General features: G+C 40.2%; 1 protein-coding gene across 1 annotated transcript in view; it reads right to left on the bottom strand.

Moving 5' to 3' along the window:
* The window catches only part of PDK3 (pyruvate dehydrogenase kinase 3), an 85,787-nt gene that overhangs the window by 21,875 nt on the left and 39,278 nt on the right, over nucleotides 1-24,634 (bottom strand). The window contains exons 6-9 of the mRNA XM_003416056.4: nucleotides 13,386-13,463; nucleotides 6,122-6,198; nucleotides 4,437-4,538; nucleotides 3,409-3,519 (exon numbers count right to left, since the gene is read on the bottom strand). Coding sequence (XP_003416104.1) covers nucleotides 3,409-3,519; nucleotides 4,437-4,538; nucleotides 6,122-6,198; nucleotides 13,386-13,463 — 368 coding nt within the window. The remainder of the gene's footprint in view (nucleotides 1-3,408; nucleotides 3,520-4,436; nucleotides 4,539-6,121; nucleotides 6,199-13,385; nucleotides 13,464-24,634) is intronic.

Below are 24,634 nucleotides of genomic sequence, written 5' to 3'. Positions count from 1 at the left end.
CAGACACCCTGCTAACTCAGAACTGGAGTCATACCCGAAGTCTACCTTTCAGGCCAAAGATTAGGCAGGTCTATAAAACAAACAGTAACACATGTGAGGAACGTGATTTTTACTTCAATCAACTATAGGAGACCAAATGGGCAACACCTGCCCAAAAGCAAAGATGAGAAGGCAGAAAGGGACAGGAAAACTGGACAAATGGACACGGGGAAGCTGGGGTGGAAAGGGAAAGGGGGAGAGTGCTAACACAATGCAGGAATTGTAATCAATGTCACAAAACAATTTGTGTATACATTTTTGAATGAGAAACTAATTTGCACTGTAAACTTCCACCAAAAGCACCATAAGATTACAATAAATAAATAAATGAAAGCTGATATTACAGTTACTCAGAGCAGCAGTTTTACCAAGCTACATGGATTTCTGCCATTTTCTAAGATCTCTCATCGACGCTTTCCATAAGGTAGGACCTAACCCAAAGGGCTGGGTGTGACAGAGTACAACCTGCCATTTAAGGGCTTTAGTACTGGCTGAATGTGGCCAGTACTAAAGACGAGATGTTCACAGTAGTGACTGAGGTAACCACAGGCAAGAAAATGGCGTACTCCAGGAAGAGACCTGAGGACATCTGCCTCCTACCTTCAAGCAAGGCACAGAGCCTGCCCCCAGGTCTAACAGGAAGAGCAGAGCAGACCTCAGCTCAATGCAGTAAGGGTGTGAGGAGACAGGTAAGCTTCCAGGAATCCCAAGGAGCTGTGGAACAGGGAGGAGTGACTGACCTCTAGCTTAGACTTGGTGAGTTCAGGAGCATTTCCCCAGTGTCCAGGGATCAACAAGAGTTAGCTAGGTGAACATTCCCCCAAAAAAGAAATAAATGGATGTGTCAAGGCCCCAAAGCAAAAGCAAACCCGTTGCCGTCGAGTCAATTCCGACTCAGAGTGGCACAGAGGTGTAAAAGAGTAATTTGCTTGGTGAGATTATGTTTTCTAGGAGCACATATCTGCGTGCCCACTTTAAAGCTGAGACAGATTACTAACTGGAAAAGACGCTAGTGGAAGCATTCCTTCAAAAGGAGAGACCACATGGTACTGTGGACAGAACACAGAGCTGGCCAGTACTGGCTGCGCCATTTATTAGCCCAACAACCTTGGGCAAGATACTAACCTCTCTAGGCTTCCATTTCACTTACTCGTCTATAAAATGGGAGGATGGATACATAATTTTTTAAGGTTCCTTACTTCAATTCCTGTTTCATTAAAAAAACAAACAGCAACAACAACAACAAAAACCAGTGTGACATAACAGCTATCCTCAGGAGGCTAGTTTGAGACCCAGAATAGATAATCCATATTCCTATTAGACAACTGGAGAAGGCTCTAGATATGTAGTGTCTTATTTTCTTTGTTCCTTTTTTTTTTTTCCTTTTTGGCACCTGTTTTGATTTTATTTTTGTTGTGCTTTAGATGAAAGTTTACAGAGCAAACTAGTTTCTCATTAAACAGTTAGTACACATATTGTTTTGTGACATTGATTTCCAACCCCACGACATGCCAATACTCTCCCTTCTTGATCCTGCATTCCCCATTTCCAGCTTTCCTGACCCCTCCTGTCTTCTTTCTAGTCCTTGCCCCTGGGCTGGTGTGCCCATTTAGTCTCGTTTTGTTTTATGGGCCTGTCTAATCTTTGGCTGAAGTGTGAACCTCAGGAGTGACTTCAGTACTGAGTTAAAATGGTGTCCAGGGGTCATACTCTCAGGGTTTCTCCAGTCTCTGTCAGACCAGTGAGTCTGGTCTTGTTCCGTGAGCTAGGATTTTGTTCTCCAGCTCTGTCTGGGACCCTCTACTCTGATCCCGGGCAGAGCAGTTGGTGGTAGTAGGTGGGCACCATCTAATTGTGCTGGACTCAGTCTGGTGGAGGCTGCAGTGCCTGTGGTCCGTTAGTCCTTTGGACTAACCTTTCTGTTGTTTGGTTTTCTTCATTCTCCCTTGCTTCAAACGGGGTGGGACCAGTGGAATATCTTAGATGGCTGCTCAAAAGCTTTTAAGACCCCAGTGTAGTGTCTTTTTTTATTTTGATGTTTAAGTTTATTTTTATGTTTACTTGACCAGATCCTGGTCAATGCAATGCCTTTCGAAATTGATCTTTCATAAATTTTCCTGAATACTATATAAATGGCTTCCCCTCCATTTTGAACATGCTGAGCATTGTTTGTTTGGAGCTAACCAACTCTGTCTCGAATAAATAATGCGAAGTGTTTGATTTTTATTCATACAAATAAAATCTACTCTTAGGTGCTATCACTCAGGTAGGACTTTAAAATGGAACTTAGTTTATACCCCGAACCATTCTGCAGACTCATATATATGTTGTTGTGTTTAATGACAAAGGGTTCACTTGTTGTTCGTCAATTAGAAACACTCAGTACGGGAAGAAAACGGGGCCCTACCAGGCTCTAAATGCTACCATGGTAACAAGAGGCTTTTCCACTGCCTTAAGAGGGCTGAAAGTGACATCAAGGGTGAGATGGAAAAGAGTCTGAAAACGCATGCCCCACCTATACGTTTTGTGCTCATGCCATTTAATATAAAATTTTTAAGTTTTCCTAATTTAACATTTTAATTATATTAACACATTTGCAACAATGAGCTCAAGCATAACAACGATTGTGAGGATGGCTCAGGACACGGCAGTGTTTTGTTTTGTTGTGCACAGGGTCACTACGAGTCGGGACCGACTCAACGGCACCTAACAACACATTTGATGGGGGAAGTTCAAAGACTGTGGGTGATACTGGCCTCTATGATACGCTTTACCCAAGCGCCCAGGACCAAGCTGCAGCTACGCGCCACATCCTGTTCCTTTTCTCATCTGCTATTAAACTTCTAGGAGTCCCTGGGTGGCGCAAAGGAAGAAGCAATTGACTGCTAGCCAAAAGGTTGGCGGTTCGAACCCACCCAGAGACATCTTGGAAGGACGGTCACAGCCTTGAAAAGCCTATGGAACAGTTCTACTCTGACACACATGGGGTCACCATGAGTCAGAATCAATGGCAATGGGTTTATATTTTTTAGTTTATTAAACTTCCACTGCCTCCTCCCCCAAGGGTAGCACTAAGTGGTAAATGGTGTTCCGGTAGCTGTTTTACCACAGTGAAGTGCTGTCTCTCTGTATTTAGGGATGATGCACTCAGCTGTGAGTGTTTCTTAGCTAGGAATTAGAGAAGAAATCTAAGTCCAAAGGAGCCACCAAGAAAAGTGGCAGAGGCATAAAATTGCCCCTCCTCCAAACTATACAGGAAATACTGTAATTCAACGAGGACAGCGTAACAACCTGGGGAAACAGCCAGCTCTCTGCAAGTCCCTTTGCATGTTACTGATATTCTCTTAAGCAGCAGTTTAAAATGCTTACCAAAGGGGCAGCTCTTGTAGGCTCCAGGCTAGGTCTGGGAGCAGTTGAATACATATAGTTAAAAAGACGATCTATTTTTCGGAGTGGGACACCACCACCTTGGTCACTTATCTGCAATATACAAAATGTTAAAAAAAAAATAAAGTCAATTTATACTTAGTAGGAGACAATGAGTTCATTAAATAAGGTAGACACCAGATAGCTCTAAAAACCTACAAGGGCTCTGAACTCCCAATGCAAATATGGCTCCTTTGTGAACCACGTTAAACAAGGAGGCAGAGTACTACAGTAGACTCAGATAGGCTTGGATTTAAAGTCTCAACCTTAGTGCCCTGAATAATGGAGTTCTAATGGACTTGAAGGGACATGGGTGGTTCTGTGGTAAAATTCTCGCCTTCCATGAAGGAGACCCAGGTTCAGTTCCTAGCCAATGCGCATCATGCAAGCTACCACCCATCTGCCAGTGAAGACGTGCATGCTGCTATGATAATGAACACATTTCTGCATAGCATCCAGACCAAGCTGGACTAGTAAGAAAGGCCTGGTAATCTACTTTGGAACATCAGCCAATGAAAACCCTATGGATCACAACGGTCCAATCCGCAACCGGTCATGGGAACGGCGCAGGACCAGGCAGTGTTTCGTCCCATAGTACGTGGAGTCACCATGAGTCGGAGGCCAAAACCATGGCATCTAACAATATAACAACAATGAGGTTGAAGTGAGGTGATGTAAGTCAAGGATCTAGCATGGTACTTACAAATAAGACAATAAATAAACGTCAGTTTTCTTCTCTTGTCTCTTTTTTTTTTTACCCTTTAAGCCAAACCTGTTGCCATCGAGTCAATTCTGACTCATAGTGACCCTATAGGACAGAGTAGAACTGCCCTGTAGGGTTTCCAAGGAGCAGCTGGTGGATTCGAACTGCTGACCTTTTGGTTAGCAGCCGATCTCTTAACTACTACGCCACCAGGGCTCTGTATTAAATTAACCGATAATTAAAGGATAAATGCAAATAAAGCAGTTACCTTAATGGATAAGTCTTCTTTACCCAAAGTAACAAGGGTTTTAACAGCTGGGTAGCCCTCTTTTCTATCTTCATATAATTCTACTGTTGCTCTCATTGAGTTCTAAAATGATAAGACCTTTTTTTTTAGCGTATCACTGACTCACATAATTTTTAAAAAGAAAATAGCATAAGATTACTTATACACAACAGTTCTTTTATGGGGCAAATATTAGTTGGAGTTCTACGGCATTTCCCCCCCTCCAAAAAGCTTAGCTAAACATATCTTAAGATCAAGGCAAAATTCCTGACACTTCATTTTGTTTTTCATCTAGTTTTAGCCCCAACCACCACACTAAATTTTTTTTTTTTTTGCTTTACAGTATTGGAATTATTCAACTTTATACCCGAGAGGAATGTTTTTATCACATGTAATGAGGCTGCAGAAGCTGATTTTTGCACTTTAAATCCTATTTATCAGCCTGCATTTTATAGAGTACCTTTCCTCTAAAGGAGGCAGAAAGCCTGAAAAGATGCATGCTTCCCAGAAAAATTAATCATTTGGCTGAAAAAGATGAAATTCCAGTTAAAAAGGAATTCTGAGAAAGCCACAGCTGTTGAAGAGAAATTTCACAATTGAATGCCCATCTCAACCTTAAAGTGTTACATCATTAACATTATAATTTTTGGAAGCAAATCAGCATAACTGATTTTTCAGGTGCTCAGTTCTGAGTTTTACGCATTGGAAGGAATGAAATTTCAGCTGAAATGCCTTGTGCCTGCAATACCGCTACGGTAAAGGCCAATAACTACTGGGCCGCTACGGTAAAGGCCATTAACTACTGGTTAACGAAAGCAACGGCTTAAGCTGCAGAGTCTAAAGAGCCTTCTCTTTGTCCTTTTTGGTCCAGTTCTTCCACATCTTTCCTCTCTGCCTCTGTCAGTTCTTCTGGATTGACGGAAATACATAAAGGGCTTTATGGTATCTCTCAGGACAGGAACGATTACTAATGCATCTACATGCTTAATGTTCATAGCATAAATACGCATAAACATGTTTTTTATTTTGATCTGGCTACCAACAATAAAGCCTTTGCAGGTTTGGAAACTAAAAAGCATCTCTATGCTGACGAAGAGTGAGCTACTTGTATCAGGTGGACACTTGAGACTGTGTTGGCATCTCCTGTCTGGAGGGGGGATGGGAGGATAGAGAGAGTTGGAAGCTGGCAAAATTGTCACAAAAGGAGAGACTGGAAGGGTTGACTCATTAGGGGGAGAGCAAGTGGGAGTATGGAGTAAAAAAAAAATGGAGTAAGGTGTATATAAACTTGTATGTGATAGTCTGACTTGATTTATAAACGTTCACTTGAAGCTCAATAAAAGTTAATAAAAAATGAATAAATAAAATAAAAAGCATCTCTAATCTCATAACTGAAGAAAAAACAGTATGGATTTTACAAAAAAAATCAGTAAAGCACAATTAAGTCTCGAGATCAATATGTACTAATATTCACCAAAACTATATTGTACACAGCAATTTTTCATCTCACAGTGTACAAATTATAAAACCCAGAGGATATCAGAAATAGCGTTTTTAAAATGGTTATGCAAAACCTTTTTCTTATGCTAATCTAATGAATCCATTATGCCCTGAATCAAAGTAATTTAAAATGAAGACTTCTTTCCATGTTTTTAAATTCCACTTACCTTGAACAACTCAAATAGCATGTGAAACAGATGTGAGGGCACATAAACTACCTGAATAGGTTTGTCTGGAGCTTTGGCTGAAAACAGAGACAAAGCCATCAATGAATAAGGTCTCAAACTAGAAGTCAAGAATGACTTTGGCATTTCATTTCCCAAGTACATAAAAAAAGAACTCTATGAAAGGTTAACTTCCGTTTCTACTCCTAAAGGCAGGGCTGATAAAAAGCACATGCTTTGGAATCGAACAAACTTGGGTTGAAACTCTAGTTCTTTCGCTTACCAGCTATATGACTGGGCAAATGACTCAATCTCTTTGAAGCTCGGTTTCCTCCTGGGCAGAACTGGAATATTGTCACCTATGTCATAACATTCTGGGAATTATGTTAGATCACCCAAATGTCACTCAATGTTTCTCAAGATGAGGGATACTTTCCACGACTGACCCTAGCATGAAGCTTAGGGACTGTGAAGCCACAGGAGAAATGGGGCACAGCTTCTTGGTGAACTGGACTAACTAGAAATGACAAAACAATAAATTATGACAAACAAGGCATATTACACAGCAGAATGTAAGGTTCACATAACTTTTTCTGTTAGCAACTAGCAGACAAAGCCCCCGTGACCTAGGGTCCTTTCTCCTTGCATAAGGGATCCCCTGAGGAAAATCTGAGAAACACTGAATTCCATGTCAATCACTAAGAACAGCATTGGGTATGGAGTAGGTGCTCAAAAGTTCAGTCCTTCCTCTTCCTCGTGACCCCAAGTCACTTAAGAGATTGAAACTACAAGAGCTTTCTCAACTAGAATGCAGATATACCCAAACATGTTATAATTTCAACTACTTCCTCTAATAAATTCACAATATAGAGCTAACATGTTTGATACATACCTGTTTGCAAAGCTTTCACGATACATTATCCAATTTAATCCTTATGACAATACCGTGTGGTTCGTAAGGGTGGCCATTATTACAAAGCCAGCTGAAACTGGCTTTCCAATGTAGGTGAAGGAATACATATATAGGTGAGGAAATAGGCTTTAGAGAGGCTATGTGACTTGCCCACAGTAATAGAAGGGGTGCTGAAACTGGACATCTGAAGCAAGATCTTTTGGTTCTGAATCCCAAACCCTTTGATGATCAGTTACTTTTTTCAAATTACATGCAAATGGTTTAAAAGTTTTTAAAAAGGAAAAAGCAAAAGTCCCCCCACCCTTTCCCATTTCACCACTCAGACCCGTTTCAGTAAATCATAAATCTTGACTATTTACGCTTTAGTTCTTCTGGTTGATGATATTTACAGCCTGCTCTGTAACATTAATTCAGTTCTCTGTGCTTTGCCTATAGATTCTTTCAAAAAGTTGAAAATCAATAGTGTCAGTGTTGGTGATATTATAACTAGGTAAATATTGGTCACTGCAGAGCGGCTACCACAAGGTACCAGGACATTTCCTTTCCTATGAGTCTGATGACATAATGCATGTGTCGCTTGAAAGAGAATGTTCTCAGCCTTAAGGTGAAATAGATTCTCCTTATACGCCTCCTATAGGGTTGTCAGGCGTGGGAATTGGCTCAACAGCAATGGGTTTGGTTTTTGGTTACATGCCTCCAACTGCTCAAAATTATGGTACTCTTTTTAGGTTGCTTAATATTTGGACTGTATCTTTCTTACACAGTTTTCAACTTTTCCTGGAGTTTCTAGCTACCTCACTGCAGAAGGTTGAATACCTGTACCTACTGCCGTTGAGTTAATTCCGACTCATAGGTTGAAGAGTGGCCCTAAAAAGGTATGCCCAAGCCCTACTCCCCAGTACCTGTGAATGTGACCTTATTTGGAAATAGTCTTTGCAGAAGTAATTAAGTTAAGGGTCATGCTGTATTTAGGGTGGGCCCTAAAACCAATGACTAGTGTCCTTATAAGAGAACAGAGACAGAAACTTGAGGACACAGAGATACAGGGCAAGGCCATGTGAAGATGGAGGCAGAGATTGGAGTGATGGGTCTACAAGCCTAAGAAGGCCGGCTGTCACCAGAAGCTAGAAGAGAGGCATGGAATTTTCTCCCTCAGAGCCTCCAGAAGGAACTAACACTGCTGACACCTTGATTTCAGACTCCTGGCCTCCAGAACAATGAGAGAATAACTTTCTGTTGTTTTAAGCCACCCAAAATCCATTGCCATCAAGTTGATTCCAACTCATAGCGATCCTATATGACAGAGTAGAATTGCCCCATAGGGTTTCCAAGGCTGTAATCTTTATGGGAACAGGTCAGGTCTTTTCTCCCACAGAGCCGCTGGTAGGTTCCAACCATAGACCTTTCAATTAGCAGCCAAGTGCTTAACCACTGCACCACCAGGGCTCCTCTAAGCCACCCAGTTTGTGGTAATTTGTACGGCAGCCCTAGGAAACTAGTACAGCCTCTTTTGGGGTAACTGAGACAAGAAACATGCTTTCTTCACCATATCTCTAAGATCATTCAGCTTCTTACTCTATTGCATAGTATCCATTCCATTCTTCAAGATTTTTCACATTAGAATAGATTGCTTTCCAGAGGTGCTTCACAGTCATCCTAAAATATTTTACTGAAGATCTAGAATGCTTTTCACTATTTCTTATATCCATATTATATATACTGTCAAGTCAGTCAGGTAACCTACCTCAGAAAAGTGTGCATGAGAGACACATTTCTCAATCCTTTTACATCTGATGCCCTTGCTTGGAGATTTGGCTAGGTATAGAATCTGGGTTCAAAATCATTTTCCCTCAGAATTTAAGAAGAAGATCTTCTGGCAGTGACATACCTTGGTTGTGATATTTTTGTTTAAGAATAAAGAACCAGATGGATCATCAGAAGTAACTGGTGTTCCATTGCCCTCTGGGGCTTTCCCCTAAATAGGAAGGCTGACTTGGGGCTCTGTGTACATGCTCCAGATGTTTCAACAGGCTTTAGGATGAGCACAGGGTCTCTGATTGCAGGGTCGCCAAATGCTTAAACGAAGACAGCTTTACTTTGGGATACCAACACTCAAGTGAACAATCCCAGTTCTTCCCAGGTAGTCTTTTGAAGAGGGCACTTTTATTTTTGCCCAGGGGAAAATGCCTCTGTCTGGCTGTAGGCAGAGGCCGGCCAGGGTCAACCAGCTCGCCATCAACCCTCCATACTCTTGCTCAGACCAGCTCTCAATTAACCCCTGCCTTTTGGCTCCACCTTCTCATTCCAGTCCTTGGCACCTCCCAGTTCTGCTCCCAGAGTCTCTCCGCAGTTTAATCTTTGACAGATCAGGTGCCATTTCTGCTGTAGCCTCTCCCTTTGTGGTCTTCTGCTCTGTTCCAGTAATCAGCATACCTCCATCTGGTTACCCTCGCTCAGGAGTTGGGAGTGTTGGTCCACTTGGTGACCATCCTACACCCCTCTCCCTTTTCCTTTGCTGGTTTTCTTTGTATTTCTTTACGGCTATTTTAATGGAGCCTGAGGAGTAAGCTGAGTGCTTAGTCTATCTTGAACCCAAATGCAGGATTAGTTACATAAACATCTTTATGAATTCAACTTTTTCACTCCAAATTTCAGGGAAAACGTAATCTTAAAATACCTTTTATCGTTTTTTTCACTTCGACATTTTCTAGAAGCCATCTGAAGGCTTGCTCAATGACTAATACTTTTCTTGGGGGAAGATTACAGTTTAGATTTCTTTCATTCCTTTTAAGACCATGTCAGATATTTTTGTCCGTGAATCTTCCCTAATCCTGGGTTTAGTGGCTGTTAAATAGTAGACCCTTACTGGATGTTTGCTGACTTTCTGTAACTAGGCACAAATGGAATATGAATTACCTATCTAACGGAACATTTTAAAAAGTCACTGGACAAAATGGTCCAGGTTTTTTATGCTCATGACTCAATAAATAATAGTCTCTGGTTTGCACAGTCATCGCTCCACATATCATTAGTTAAAACAACATCTAATAAATACCAAGAGAATTCTGCCTAGGATAAAAAGAATTTTATTTTCAGATAGTTCTCCTATAAGAGTGAAAAAAAATGAAGGCTGAACAGAAAAAAATACGTTTAAGAGAAAAGGTAGCTGGGCATTTAATGGCTATATTAATAGTTATTTAACCCATCTGGGACTCAGCATCCCATCTCTAAAATGGGCATAGTATATATCCCACTGGGTTAATATAAGGATTAAATGAGATAATGGTGATAAACTATTTTATACAGAGCCTGTCACACAGTAAGCACTCAATAAATGTTGGATATTATTACTAAAAATTAATTTCTACAATATTAGCAGAGCTACCAGTAATGGAAGGAGCCCTGGTGGCACACTGGTTAAGCACTTGGCTGCTAATCAAAAGGTTAGCAGTTTGAAGACACCTAGTATCTCCGCAGGCGAAAGAACTGGCGATCTGCTTCCGTAAAGATTACTTGTTGCCTTCGAGTCGATTTCAACTCCGACTCACAGCAACCCTGTAGGACAGAGTCGAACTGCCCCATAGGGTTTCTAAGGCTGTAATCTTTATGGGAGCAGACTGCCACATCTTTGTCCTGAGGAGCGGCTGGTGGGTTTGAACCACCAACCTTTCCATTAGCAGCCGAGCACTTAACTGTTGTGCCAAAAGGGTTCCTTTCCATAAAGATTACAGTCTAGAAAACCCTGTGGGGAAATTCTACTCTGTCACATGGGGTCGCTATGAGTCAGAATGAGTGCCACTGAGTTGACTCAATGGCACACAACACCGCTACCACCAGTAATGGCTTTTTCAATTATTGTCCGGAATCACTTGACTGAAAGTGCCCATAAAGTATCCCAGTGTGGGGAAACTAGAGGTCATAGATCCCAGGATACCTTCTCCACGAACCCTCTTATAACAAAATATATATACTATGATTTAAAATTTTGATGCTTCCCACCAAACTCATAGCTCTGAACCACCTCTTGACAGGAAAGACTAATCTAGCAATGGTGAAGACATGCAAGTAGTGCTAATGAGTCTTAGCTTTCCCAAGTCTGGTGAGTCAGAAAGATTTGAAACCTGATATAAAATAAATAAAATTCTGTTATTTTAATACTCCTGTTAAAAGTGTTACAGAAAGGACAATAAAGGAAATTTACTATAGCTTGTCACCAGGATTCAGAATTCTAGTAATTACTGGTGAATATTGATGGTGTTCCCACAGTATGTGCTACGTAATCCTAGTTAATGCTCTCTCAGGGGCCTAGATTGGGGAAAAAAATGGAAAACTCAGAAACAAAAGATTATATGTTGAACTAATGCAATTAAATTCTCAGGTAGTAACAAGTGATTCTTTTGTTACTGGTAGCCTTACTCACTCTGAAGTCCACAGCAGCAGGCAGCAAGTGATACCATTCTATCTGATGACTGTCAAAGACACTATGCTAGGTTAGACGGGCTCTGAGACCGAATCCATTTAGAATCTGGATCTGACTCCTGCCTTGAAAATGGAGTCAGCTGTTGTAATGTGGGAAAATCTCTCTCTCTCTCTCATTATAAAGCAGCAGCATCTACTTACAGTGTTCAGAACCAATCTCCGGCCTATATCTCTAAAACAGAACTTGTTAAAGCTAAACCCACCAAGTGGCTCCGAGGGAGAAAGACCTGGCAATCTGCTTCCGTAAAGATTACAGCCAAGAAAACCCTATGAGGCAGTTCTACTCTGTCACATAGGGTCGCTATGAGTCAGATTTGACAGGGGATCATCCAACAACAATAACACACACAGACATATATGCAACATTTTGCTCATTATATGTAATATAGGAAAAATCTGAAGCCCTACATGTCTGCCCACAGAGAAATGGTTCAATAAATTATGGTAATCTACATCATGGATGGAGGAGCCCTGGTAGCATAATGGTTAAGCGCTTGGCTGCTAACCAAAAGGTTAGCGGTTCAAACCTAACAGCTGCTCCACGGGAGAAAAGACCTGGCAATCTGTTCCTGTAAAGATTACAGCCTTGGAAACCCTATGGGGCACTTCTACTCTGTCCTATAGGGTCCCTATGAGTTGGGATCCACTCAACAGCATATTAACAACATAACAACAACAACATTATGGCCAATCTGTAAATGATGTTAACACATGCAAAGATCTTCAAAGTAAAGCAAAAAACACAAGTTACAGAACATGTATAGTTTGAACCCTACTTTTTTTTATATAAAAGACAAAGCTGTGTATGGGACTGAGAGAGGTGGGGGGCTTTCATTTTTGATTCTACATTCCCGTATTGTCTATATTTTTACAATGAGCATATTTCTTGTAATTTATAAATTTTTAAAAAACATATACAAATATAGAATGATATGAATAATATAAAAACCAGCTATAACCCCACTATCCAGAGAGCCATTGTTTACATTTTAGTAGTATAAATCCTTCAAAGTATTTTCCAAAGAACTTACACTATTGTAAACTTTTACAGCCTGTGTTTAAAAAAACTCAACTTTCCTCATACATTAAATATTCCTTTACAGCATTTATTTTTAAAAAGCATTATTTTGAATGGTTGCATAGTATTCTATCTTACGGCTGTAGCATACTTTACTGAAATAATCCTCTGTTGTGAAAAACTTGGGTTGTTTTCTAGTTTTTCCCTATATGAAAACCACTGTGATCATCACTCTCGTACGTAAATCTCTGCACATATCTATTTTCTTATAATAAATTTGCTGAAGTTTAATTCAGTGGACAAAAGAATACAATCACTGTTAATTTAATTTACTAGGCCAAGAAGAAAGAACATTGTTAGTATTTTTGAGAAAGGCTGTACTAATTTAAACTTACGCCAGAAATGTAGAGGTGTCCACGAGAGAGTATTTTTCTGGGCACAAATTCAAAGCCTTAAGATGTTTTAATCACTGACATTTTGAAAGACAAAAATGGCATGTCTCTGTGGTTTTTTATTGTTGTTGTACTTCCTTGATTAGTAAAGTTAAATACTCTTCCATATGTTCATTGACTGTTTGCATTTGTTATTTTGAGAATTGTCTGTTTTTACCTTGGTGCGTTTTCTACCTTGATTACTTCTGCTCCAAGAACTTTGGGGTCTAATACGTCACATATTTCTGTACTAAAACTCCTTACAATACAGCTGGTTGACCAAAGGTTATAGAGAAAGTTTTTAAAAGACGTAAGGGATTTAAAAGCAGCATAATTTTAGGACCTCGCTAAAATATACCTCAGGTACAATAATCAGTTCTTTAGTGAACTTCTTTGCATTTAAGGTTAAAATTATCTTTCTTTTACCATTGAATTCTTCGACTTCCAGCTCTGGAGCTACCAAGTAATACTGTTCACACAGCATCTTGGCTGTTTCATACGCATCTGCAAAGAAAGAAAAAACTTTAGCCGCTGTACTAATAACAGGCACAAAACCCAAAAACCAAACCCATTGCTGTGGAGTGGATTCGGACTCATAGCAATCCTACAGGACAGAGGAGAACGGCCCCATAGGGTTTCCAAGGCTGTAAATCTTTACAAATGCTGACTGCCACATCTTTCTCCCATGGAGCAGCTGGCTATGGAGTCAATTCTGACTCATAGCCATCCTATGGGGTAGTTCTACACAGTTTCCAAAGCTGTAACTCAATACAGAAGCAGACTGCCACATCTTTCTCTCGCAGAGCGGCTGGTGGGTTGGAACTTCCAACCTTTCAGTTAACATCCGAGTACTTAAACACGGTGCCACCAGAGCTCCTTTAACATAGGCACAAGTATGTATATATTATATATATAAACATACAAATTTAATAGAAAAAACAAACAAGGACAATTTCTAAACTAATAGATTTAGAATTAATTAACTACCACCTAAAAATTAAAGCCTTGTTTTTGGCTTGGACAGAATTACTGACTAAACCTAATTTTTTCTTCCCTTAAATTTTTAATGACCACAATATTGTCTCTGTATTAAAATACCGGACTAGCTCAGAAGGATGGGGAAAAAATTATAAAGCAAAGTGTACTATATATTTCACTTGGGCTTTTCTCTTGACTGTAAGCAATTTGAGATCAGGGTTTGTGTCTTATGCTCGTTTGGCAACTCACAGAATTTAGTTTGGTGCCTGTGAAGATGATCAATAAATATTCCTTGATTTAATAAATTTTAATTCTTATGATAATTCACTTCTTAAAAATAGTTTTACTGAGATATAATTCACATGCCAAACAATTCATTCATTTAAAGTATACAAGTCAAAGGTTTTTAGCGTATTCACAGTCGCACATCCATCACCACAATCAATGTTACAACATTTTCAACACTTCACAGTTACTCCCCATTGCTCCCTCTTCTAGCCCCTGGCAACCACGGATCCACTTTGTGTCTACAGATTTTCATTTCTGGAAATTTCATATAAATGGAATCATATAATATGTGGCTTTTTGTGTCTGGCTTCTTGCACTTAGCGTAATGTTTTTGAGGTTCAACCATGTGGTAACGTGTCAGTATTTCAGGCCTTTTTTATTCCTGAATAATATTCCATTGTCTAGATATACCACGTTTTGTTTATCCATTCATCAGTTGATGGGTATTTGGGTTGTTTCCACTTTTCCGCTATTATGAATAATGCTACTATGAACACTCATGTCTAAGTTTTTGTGTGAACATGTTTTCATTTCTCTTGGGTACAGACCTAGGAGTGGAACTGTTGGGTCATGTGGTAACTCTGTGTTTAACTGAGGAACTGCCACCAGACAGTTTTCCAAAGCAAGAAGATTTTTTTTTTAAGTTTCACCTCTATACTTTCTAAAGATCAGATATCAGATTACTTTTAAATGCTTCATAGGCATATTTGTAATTTTCTCAACTGGATATCACTTCTTTGTAGACAGGCTTATGCTTCTTTTGTTCCCCACATCAAAACTACATATAGACACTTGCTTAAGATTCAAGAGGTAAGAGAAAGAAAAGAAGGAAAGGAGGGAAAGAAGAAAGGGAAAAAAATACAAGCCCTATAGAATTTAAATGTTAACATTTGACATTATCAAGCTACAATAATACAAAGATAAGATTAGTTCAGACTATAAGTATTGGTTCATTTATCTGACACAACTACCAAATTAAAACTTTATATTGATTGTTTGGCCTCAGAGTAAATATTCTCATTACCTTAGTAAACTCTTATAATTGAATCATTATAAAGAACCACCGATAGAGATGTTAGAATGACTCTCTGACAAGAAGATTTAATGAGAGATAGCAAAAACGAAATGGCAGTAAGAAGGGGGAAAAGATTTAGAAAAGAATTGATCAGTGTGGAAGCAGACAGTAAATTAGGATTGAATTTAAACACTGAACAAGAAAGTTAAGATTTAGAATTATACTAAACTTACATTTTTTTTTCTAGGTAATAATTAAAAAAAAACCAAACCCGTTGCTGTGGAGTTGATTCCAACTCATAGCGACCCTATAGGACAGAGCAGAAGTGCTCTATAGGGTTTCCAAGGAGCAGCTGATGGATTCAAACTGCTGACCATTTGGTTAGCAGCTGTAGCTCTTAACCACTACATCACTGTCAAATATCTGTAGAATACTTTTTTTAAAGGAAAAAGAAAAAAAAAAAAAAAAACAAGACGCACTCTTTCTCCTTCAGCTACAGCACCGAACAATGCTACTACATCTCCACCTAGTGACACGATAGCACAAAGCTGGCCGAGAACTTCCAAGGCTACTTTACTTAAATCAACAAATGCTAAAATCTAATAAGGATGCTTCATTAGCCATATACAAAACCAATTAACACTCCAGACAATAACTCTTCTGCCTATAAACACCCTTAAAGGTGTTTAAACACTGCTCTTCCATTCATTATAAAACAGGGAAATAACTCAAACCCACTAAATGTGCTAGTTCCTCACGGTATTAGCTTGCCCAGTAGCATGAGATTCTAATAGTAGTGTTAAGAAAAAGCACTGTAAAAAGTGGAGGATGATGGAGCCTGGATAGAAACAGCCAACTCAAAGACCCAGTATGGTTCCTAAAAAAACATGTGAGTGAGAATTTTTTAAGTATCACTATAAATTACAGTGTGTCAATGCTGCAATTGAAAATTGCATTACGATCCTTGAAAACCTCAAGACATCACAAAGCAGACTCACATACACCAACCAGTCAAAAACATTCTGGAGGCAGTAAATGGTAAAATCTATGTTCATATAATTTCTTACCTATAAGTTCCCACTGTATGTCATAACACCTTGGTCACAATACATCATTCTTCTTACCTAAAACCTATACCACGTGCGAACAACCAGGTTTTTTTTTTTTTGGCGGGGGGGGGGAGGCAGTAGACTCTCCCTCACCCCTCAAACCAAAGCAGACTGAGAAAGTGGGGAGGACAGAATATATAAGGGCAACCAATCTATAGGTTGACCAGAACCCTAAAACTTGTGGTCATGGGCAAAAAGATGGGATGAGGCAATTAAATTCATTTCGGGGGAATTTAGAATTGAGACACTCAGGATGATCCAGCAAGGAAGAAGTCAAAAAGACACATTGAGAGTTAACATAATCTAGGAAGGACTGGAGGGAGTGTCCATCACGGCCATCACCAAGCTGCAGCAGAGCCAGCCAGTCTACAGCTTAGAAGAGGAATGGAGCGGGCAGAGGGAGGCAGAGAGGCCATGACTTGGTAACCCCAGTTGCAAAGATACACAGAAAACCATCTTGTTTACCGTCTCCCAATTCCAGTTTCTACAAGCTCCAACTGTAAAATGCTTCCTGTCCTGAGATTATCATGGGACCTACTAGGACCTTTTGATAAATCTGTTTCTTGAACTAGCGTGAGTGGGTTTCTGTTACTCACAACCTGAGAGCACAAGAAGATGTTGTTTCTGAAGCAGAATAATGCCACACTCTCAGGATACCATCTGTACGCCATCGTGCTAAGCAATAATAGCACATAGGAACAACACAGGCAAGCTAATGTTGCTGTGAGAACTGACTTTTGTAACAAGTATTTATGTTTGTACCTTTAAAATTATCTTACCACAGGATCTTCCATTTTATTTCCTGCTTTCTTACAAAGAAAGGAGGGAAAAGGGTCACAATGGAAGGCACCTCCCAGAGGATAATAGGAACAGCTCTGCAACACTAATTCCAGCATTCACGACCATGAGTCTATAATTTGCAGATGTGTAAAGGTAGACATTAAAGTGCTAAATAAGCAGCGAGGAAGCATGCTTCAGTGTTCTGCACATTCGGTTTATGTTCTGCAGGATGCACCCCACCTTTACACATTTATACAACTGTCTAGTCAAAAATAAAAATATTGTCCCTATCCTTCTACATAAAAGTTCTTCTGTAGTGTCTCAACAGATCTAAGTATGAGATCACTATTAGTCCATCAAGGCTTCTCTGGGCTGTAAAACAAACACACACACACACACACGTCATTTGGTCTGGACATTTGACTATATTGAAACCATGCAGAATCTTCACAACTGAGAAAATAAGACGCCGTCACTAAAAACCAGAACTCACACTCTCTCTACATCAAGCTTCCTAAAACAAAGAAAAGAAAATTGTTAGACATAGAGACGCTAAGTTAGAAAACTGAGAAATCTCAGAGGATATAGAGAGAAGGTAAAAGTCAGTGCAAGAATACCAACTGCTCTAAAGAGAAGGGAGCAGTAAGACTCCACCGGTAAAAGGGAAGAGGAGGTCCATTTCTTCCTCTCTTCAACAACACTTGAGGGGGATTGGTAAGAACAGCTGGTGAGGCCTAGGTCTTTTGAGAGACTTCGATTATTGTCTGTCTTAGTTACCTAGTGCTGATATAACAGAAATACCAAAGTAGCCAAATGGGTGGCTTTAACAACCAGTTTAGAAGGCTAGATGTCCAAATTCGGGGTGCTGGCTCTAGGGGAAGGCTTTCTCTGTCAGCTGGGGGAAGGTCCTTGTCTCTTTTCAGCTTCTGTTTCTTGGTTCCTTGGAGATCTCATGCGGCGTGGCATCCTATCTTCCCCCATCTCTGCTTGCTTCCTTCCTTTCTTTATCTTCTCTTCTATATCTTAAAACAGATCGATTTAAGACACACTCTAATACTGCCTCATTAACAAAGAAAACTCATTCCCAATGGCATTATAACTACAGGTATAGGGGTTAGGATTTATAACATATTTTTTCGGGACACAATTCAATCCGTAACACCGCCCCTGGGGCACTTGGGGATGGAGACTCCAGCACCTTTTAGGTAAAAGATATGGAAGAATTTTCAGGTCTCTTTTTTTTTTTTTTTTTAACTGTGCTTTAGGTGAAAGTTTACAGAGCAAATTAGTTTCTCATTAAACAGTTCATACACAAATTGTTTTGTGACACTGGCTGCCAACCTCGTGATGTGTCTACAACTCTCCTCTTCTCCACCCCAGGTTCCCAGTTTCCATTTGTCCAGTTTTCCTGTTCCCTCCTGCCTTCTTATCTTTGCTTTTGGGCTGGTGTGCCCGATGGTCCTCTATAAATGAACTGAACTATGAAGCATGTTCCTCACATGTGTTATTGCTGGCCCTATAGACTTGTCTAATTTTTGGCTGAAGGGTGAACCTCAGGAGTGGCTTCAGTACTGAATTAAAAGGGTGTCTGAGAAAGGGCCACATGAACTAGAGACTTATATCATCCTGAGACCAGAAGAACTAGATGGTGCCCGGCCACAACCGATGACTGCCCTGACAGGGAGCACAACAGAGAACCCCTGAGGGAGCAGGAGAACAGTGGGATGCAGACCCCAAATTCTCATAAAAAGACCAGACTTAATGGTCTGACTGAGACTAGAGGAATCCCGGCGGCCATGGTCCCCAAACCTTCTGTTGGCCCAGGACAGGAACCATTCCCAAAGACAACTCAGCAGACATGGAAGGGACTGGACAATGGGTTGGAGAGAGATGCTGATGAGGAGTGAGCTACTTATATCAGGTGGACACTTGAGACTGTGTTGGCATCTCCTGTCTGGAGGGGAGATGGGAGGTTAGAGAGGGTTAGAAACTGGCAAAACGGTCACAAAAGGAGAGACTGGAAGGAGGGGGCGGGCTGACTCATTAGGGGGAGAGTAAATGTAGTAAGGTGTATATAAATTTATACGTGAGAGACTGACTTGATTTGTAAACTTTCACTTAAAGCACAATAAAAATTATTTAAAAAAAAGATAAAAATAAAAGGGTGGCTGGGGGCCATACTCTCAGGGTTTCTCCAGTCTCTGTCAGACCAGCAAGCCTGGTCTTTTTTTGTAAATCTGAATTTTGTTCTACATTTTCTCCACCTCTGTCTAGGACCCTCTATTGTGATCCCTGCCAGAGGAGTTGGTGGTGGTAACCGGGCACCATCTAGTTGTTCTGGGCTCAATTTGGTGGAGGTTATGGTAGTTGTGGTCCATTAGTCCTCTGAACTAATCTTTCCCTTGTGTCTTTGGTCTTCTTCATTCTCCTTTGCTCCAGCTGGGATCGGACTAGCAGATGTATCTTAGATGGCTGTTCGCAGATTTTTAAGACCCCAGACGCTACTCACCACAGTCAGACATAGAACATTTTTTTTACAGACTATAAAGCCTAGTCGCTTGGTCTCTCAGGGCATTTGGATGTATCTGTGAAGCTTCTATAACTTTGCCCTGGTCAAGTTGTGCTGACTTCCCCAGTATTGTGTACTGTCTCACCCTTCACCAAAGTTACTACTTATCTACTATCTAGTTAGTATTTTTCCCTCACCAATACTTCTCTCTCTTGTAACCATCAAAGATTGTTTCTTTCTGTGTGGAAACATTTTCATGTGTTTTTATAATAGTGGTCTCATAGAATTTTCAGGTCTTTTGACGTCTGGTGAACTCTGGTGTTGTCTGCCTTACTTTTTCTCTTAGTTTTATTTTAACCTAGAAAAAACTTCTGCTGGGGTATTCTGACAGAGAATTAAGAGTAGAACTCATAAGGAATGTCATGGATTGAATTGTGTCCCCCAAAAATATGTGTATCAATTTGGCTAGGCCATGATTTCCAGTACTGTATGATTGTCTGCTATTTTGTCATCTGATATGATTTCCCTACGTGTTGTAAATCCTACCTCTATGATGTTAACGAGATGGATTAGCGGCCGTTATGTTGATGAGATCTACAAGATTAGATTGTATCTTAAGCCAATCTCTTTCGAAATATAAAAAAGAGAAACGAGCAGAGAGAAATGAGGACCTCATACCACCAAGAAAGCAGCGCTGGGGGCAGAGCACGTCCTTTGGACCCGGGCTTCCTGCACAGAGAAGCTCCTAGTCCAGGAGAAGACTGATGACAAGGACCTTCCTCCAGAGCTGACAGAAACAGAAAGCCTTCCCCTGGAGCTGTCACCCTGAATTTGGACTTCTAGCCTCCTAGACTGTCAGAGAATAAACTTCTGTCTGTTGAAGCCATCAACTTCTGGTATTTCTGTTAGGGCTAGATGACTAAGACAAGGAATGAAGCAGAAAGTTAGATATTTGCTTTACGCTACACAGAGGAAAAAGGAGACCTGTTGGCACAATGGTTAATTGCTCGGCTGCCAGCCAAAAGGTTGGTGGCTCAAACTCACCCAGTGCTTCCTTGGGAGAAAAGATCTGGCCATCAGCTCCTGTAAAGGTTACAGCCTAGGAAACACTTTGGGGCAGTTCTACTCTGACACATTGGGTTCTTTTGAGCCAAAAATTTACTCAATGGCACCTAACAACAACAGAGAGAAAAGAGATCTTGGTGTTTCTTTTTAGGTTGCCTAGCCCATTTCACCATGGTAGGGAAGGTAACTGATTTAGGCCCAATCCCCCAATGAAGAGTAAAGATTAGATAAACTTGGTGGGTAAACCATTTGAATATACAAATTATGAGCATAACAGATCAGACATGGGAAGAACTCCAAAGAAACTGATAAGGAAGGCAGGATAGGGGCTCCTACTGTCAGGCACTGGATTCTTCCAAGAAGATAGTATGTGATGGGCATCAGTGCCGGAGATGGGGAAATACACAAATATCAAGGATTTTGTAGAGACAAAGGTTTATGTACAATATTCAAATGAGCTGAACACTGATTTATACATTTGGTAAGAAATCAAATGTATAAAACAATATTCTCACTGTGTTATCAGAACAAGGAATTATTATTCTCTTCTCTCTTTTCCTACTTTTCTTAATTTTTTTTCCCAGTGGGCACTTTTATTATTTTGGAAGCATGGTATTCCCTCTCTTAACTGACCCAAATGGGAACAGGAGTTGGCTGATGAACAGAAATGTTGGATAAAGTGGGAAACTATACACTGTGATTACTACCATAAACATAAAGCAAATAATCTGAGAAGCTGGACTACATAAAGAAGAATGGGGCATCAGGATTGGAGGAAGACCCATTAACAACCTGTGTTATGCAGATGACACAACCTTGCTTGCTGAAAGTGAAGAGGACTTGAAGCACTTACTGATGAAGATCAAAGACCACAGCCTTCGGTATGGATTACACCTCAACATAAAGAAAACAAAAATCCTCACAACTGGACCAATAAGCAACATCATGATAAATGGAGAAAAGGTTGAAATTGTCAAGGGTTTCATTTTACTTGGATCCACAATCAACACCCATGGAAGCAGCAGTCGATAAATCAAAAAATGCATTGCATTGGGCAAATCTGCTGCAAAGGACCTCTTTAAAGTGTTGAAAAACAAAGATGTCACCTTGAAGACCAAGGTATGCCTAACCAAAAAAAAAAGCCGTGGTATTTTCTATCGCATCATACCCATGTGAAAGCTGGACAATGAATAAGGAAGACTGAAGAAGAACTGATGCCTTTGAATTGTGGTGTTGGCAAAGAACATTGAACACTGAATATACCATGGGCTGGCAAAAGAATGAACAAATCTGTCTTAGAAGAAGTGCAACCAGAATGCTCCTTAGAAGCGAGGATGGCAAGGCTGCGTTTTACATACTTTGGACAGGTTGTCAGGAGGGATCAGTCCCTGAAGAAAGATATCATGCTTGGTAAAGTACAGGGTCAGCAGAAAAAAGGAAGACCCTCAACGAGATGGACTGGCTGCAGCAATGGGCTCAAGCATAACAACGATTGTAAGGATGGAGCAAGACCCGGCAGTGTTTCATTCTGTTGTGCACAGCGTCGCTATGAGTTGGAACCAACTTGAGGGCACCTAATAACAACAACCATAAACATTAACTTAAAATGCAGTTTATTCCTTTGTCAGTATTTTCATATAAAGCCAAAGCCTCTTCTTTGAATATGGACCTGTTTGGAATTTCAGGTCCTCTTTCTTAGAGAAACAATATCACATGCATCTATGAACTTAAATGTCTATTTCCTTAAGGTGTAAAAAACTTAAAGATACTTGTGAAGCCAACTAAGTACTGATTCCTTCTAAGATTTTTACTGTGCTGCTCTGTAATCTAATAGTTATCTTGCTCACAGTAATTTGATTACACTTTTTAAGAGACTTTCATTGAGTCTTTCCAAAGCATCCAACTTGATTTTAATGGAAATAAGTCTCTTTTTGATACTCATATTTCTTCAGTTTACATAACATTTAAACAAATTAAGCAGTTACAACAGGTGATATAACTTACTTGAAAGGTTTGGGTACAAATAAGTGATCCTGAGTAATCATAGACCTCTCCAGGTAGAAGCAGAAGCACAAAAGCATTCTACAAAACATCTATGAATTAAGAATATTTAGTGTCCTGTGGGTACCAAACCAAAAAACCAAACCCACTGCCGTCGAGTCGATTCCAACTCATAGTGACCCTACAGGACAGAGTAGAACTGCCCCAAAGAATTTCCAAGGAGCTCCTGGTGGATTCAAACTGCTGACCTTTTGGTTAGCAGCCGTAGCACTTAACCACTACGCCGCCAGGGTTTCCCCCGTGGGTACCAATAAGTATGATTTATGAAGGGAATGAAGGCTGTCAGAAGAGTTGGCTACGTGGATGTTGCTTTACAGCATTTATGCACTGAGAATCTGAAGCCAACCTCCACTATTTTTTTTTCCTTGAGGGAAGAGACTGTTCAAAGATGAAAAACACTGCTTGAAGAATGCAGTGGGGAATGGAAAGCGTGCCAGCCTTTCCTCCTTATTCCATGAGTGTTGGGACAGCAGAGACACAGTGTGTGTGTGCACACTGGACAAAGTGGAATCTTGAGCGGTAGAGGATCACGGGGAGTGATTTTTACTGCATAAGGCTACACCTGGAACTCAGGCTTTATTTATGCCAAACAAGTGAGGAGTGAGTAAATAAAGATGTGGTAAACTTTGTTCACAGGACAACAGTGATTCCACTAGGTGTAAAGTAAAAAAGGGCAGGACAAAGTACGAAAATAAAGCTGTAGGCGAGTACAGGAAGAGGGAAGAGAATGGAGGGGATTTCACCCATGGTCCTAATTGTGAATAGAAAGGACAAAGAAAGCAGGAGGCTATGAGGTAGGCTGTAGGCATAAACTTCCAGGTTTTCTTCTTTCAAATATGTATTGAACTATTTTGCATATGTTCTTCGGCTCATTTTTGGTACCAAGTTCTGTAAGAGGAGTCATATAAAAGTATATAAGAGTAATTCCAAACCTTTAGTTACGTACACTCCATTAGACAGACCAACACAAGTACAATAACGAGAATACCAGGTAATACGTAATAAATACAACAAGAACGATATAGACAGTAACTGCCACAAAGCCACAGATTGTTTTGCCTTAATGGTCAAGTAGGTCACAGCAGAATCCTCCAAAGACTCTGCTACTATCAGTGCTTCTTATCTCTGTGTGCTACGGAAGTAGTAACAGTTTCACTCATCTTTACAGTACCTCCTGTTATTTATCTGCTTGTTCTGATTCTTGGTTAAGATCTCCCTACAACTGATGGAGATTTTATTTCTGAAGGAACAATGAGATGAAAAAATGTGTTATTTTTTAAAACTTTATTACAAGGAATTTCAAATAGATACAAAAGTAGGAAGCATAGCATGAATTCCCATGCCCATAACCTTCTCTCCCATTGCCATCAAGTTGATTCCGACTCACAGCGACCCTATAGGACAGAGCAGAACTGCCCCACAGGGATTCCCAGGAGCAACTGGTGGATTCGAACTGCCGACTTTTTGGTTAGCAGCCGAGCTCTTAACCACTGGGCCACCAGGGCTCTTACTCATAACTAACCTCAACAATTTTCATCATATTCCAAATCATTTTTACTTCCCTCTCTCTAATCCTGAAGCAAATCTCACACATCATCTCATTTTGCCTGTATTTTAAAATGCCGTTCTAGAAGTTAGGACTGCTTTAAAAAAAAAAAAAAAAAAAAACCAACCACAATTACTAATATCATGCCTAAAAAAATGAACAATATTTCTTTAATGTCAAATAACCAGTGTTTAAAGACAAGGATGCCCACTCTCACCACTACTATTCAACATTGTATTGGAAGTCCCAGTCAGAGTATTTTTTAAAATAAATACTCGGGAAGGAAGAAGTAAAACTACCCCTTTCGCAGATGACATGATCCCC

This window comes from Loxodonta africana, chromosome X (genome assembly GCF_030014295.1).
Source record: "Loxodonta africana isolate mLoxAfr1 chromosome X, mLoxAfr1.hap2, whole genome shotgun sequence".
NCBI lineage: Eukaryota > Metazoa > Chordata > Mammalia > Proboscidea > Elephantidae > Loxodonta > Loxodonta africana.
This window is presented reverse-complemented; position numbering and strand designations above follow the sequence as displayed.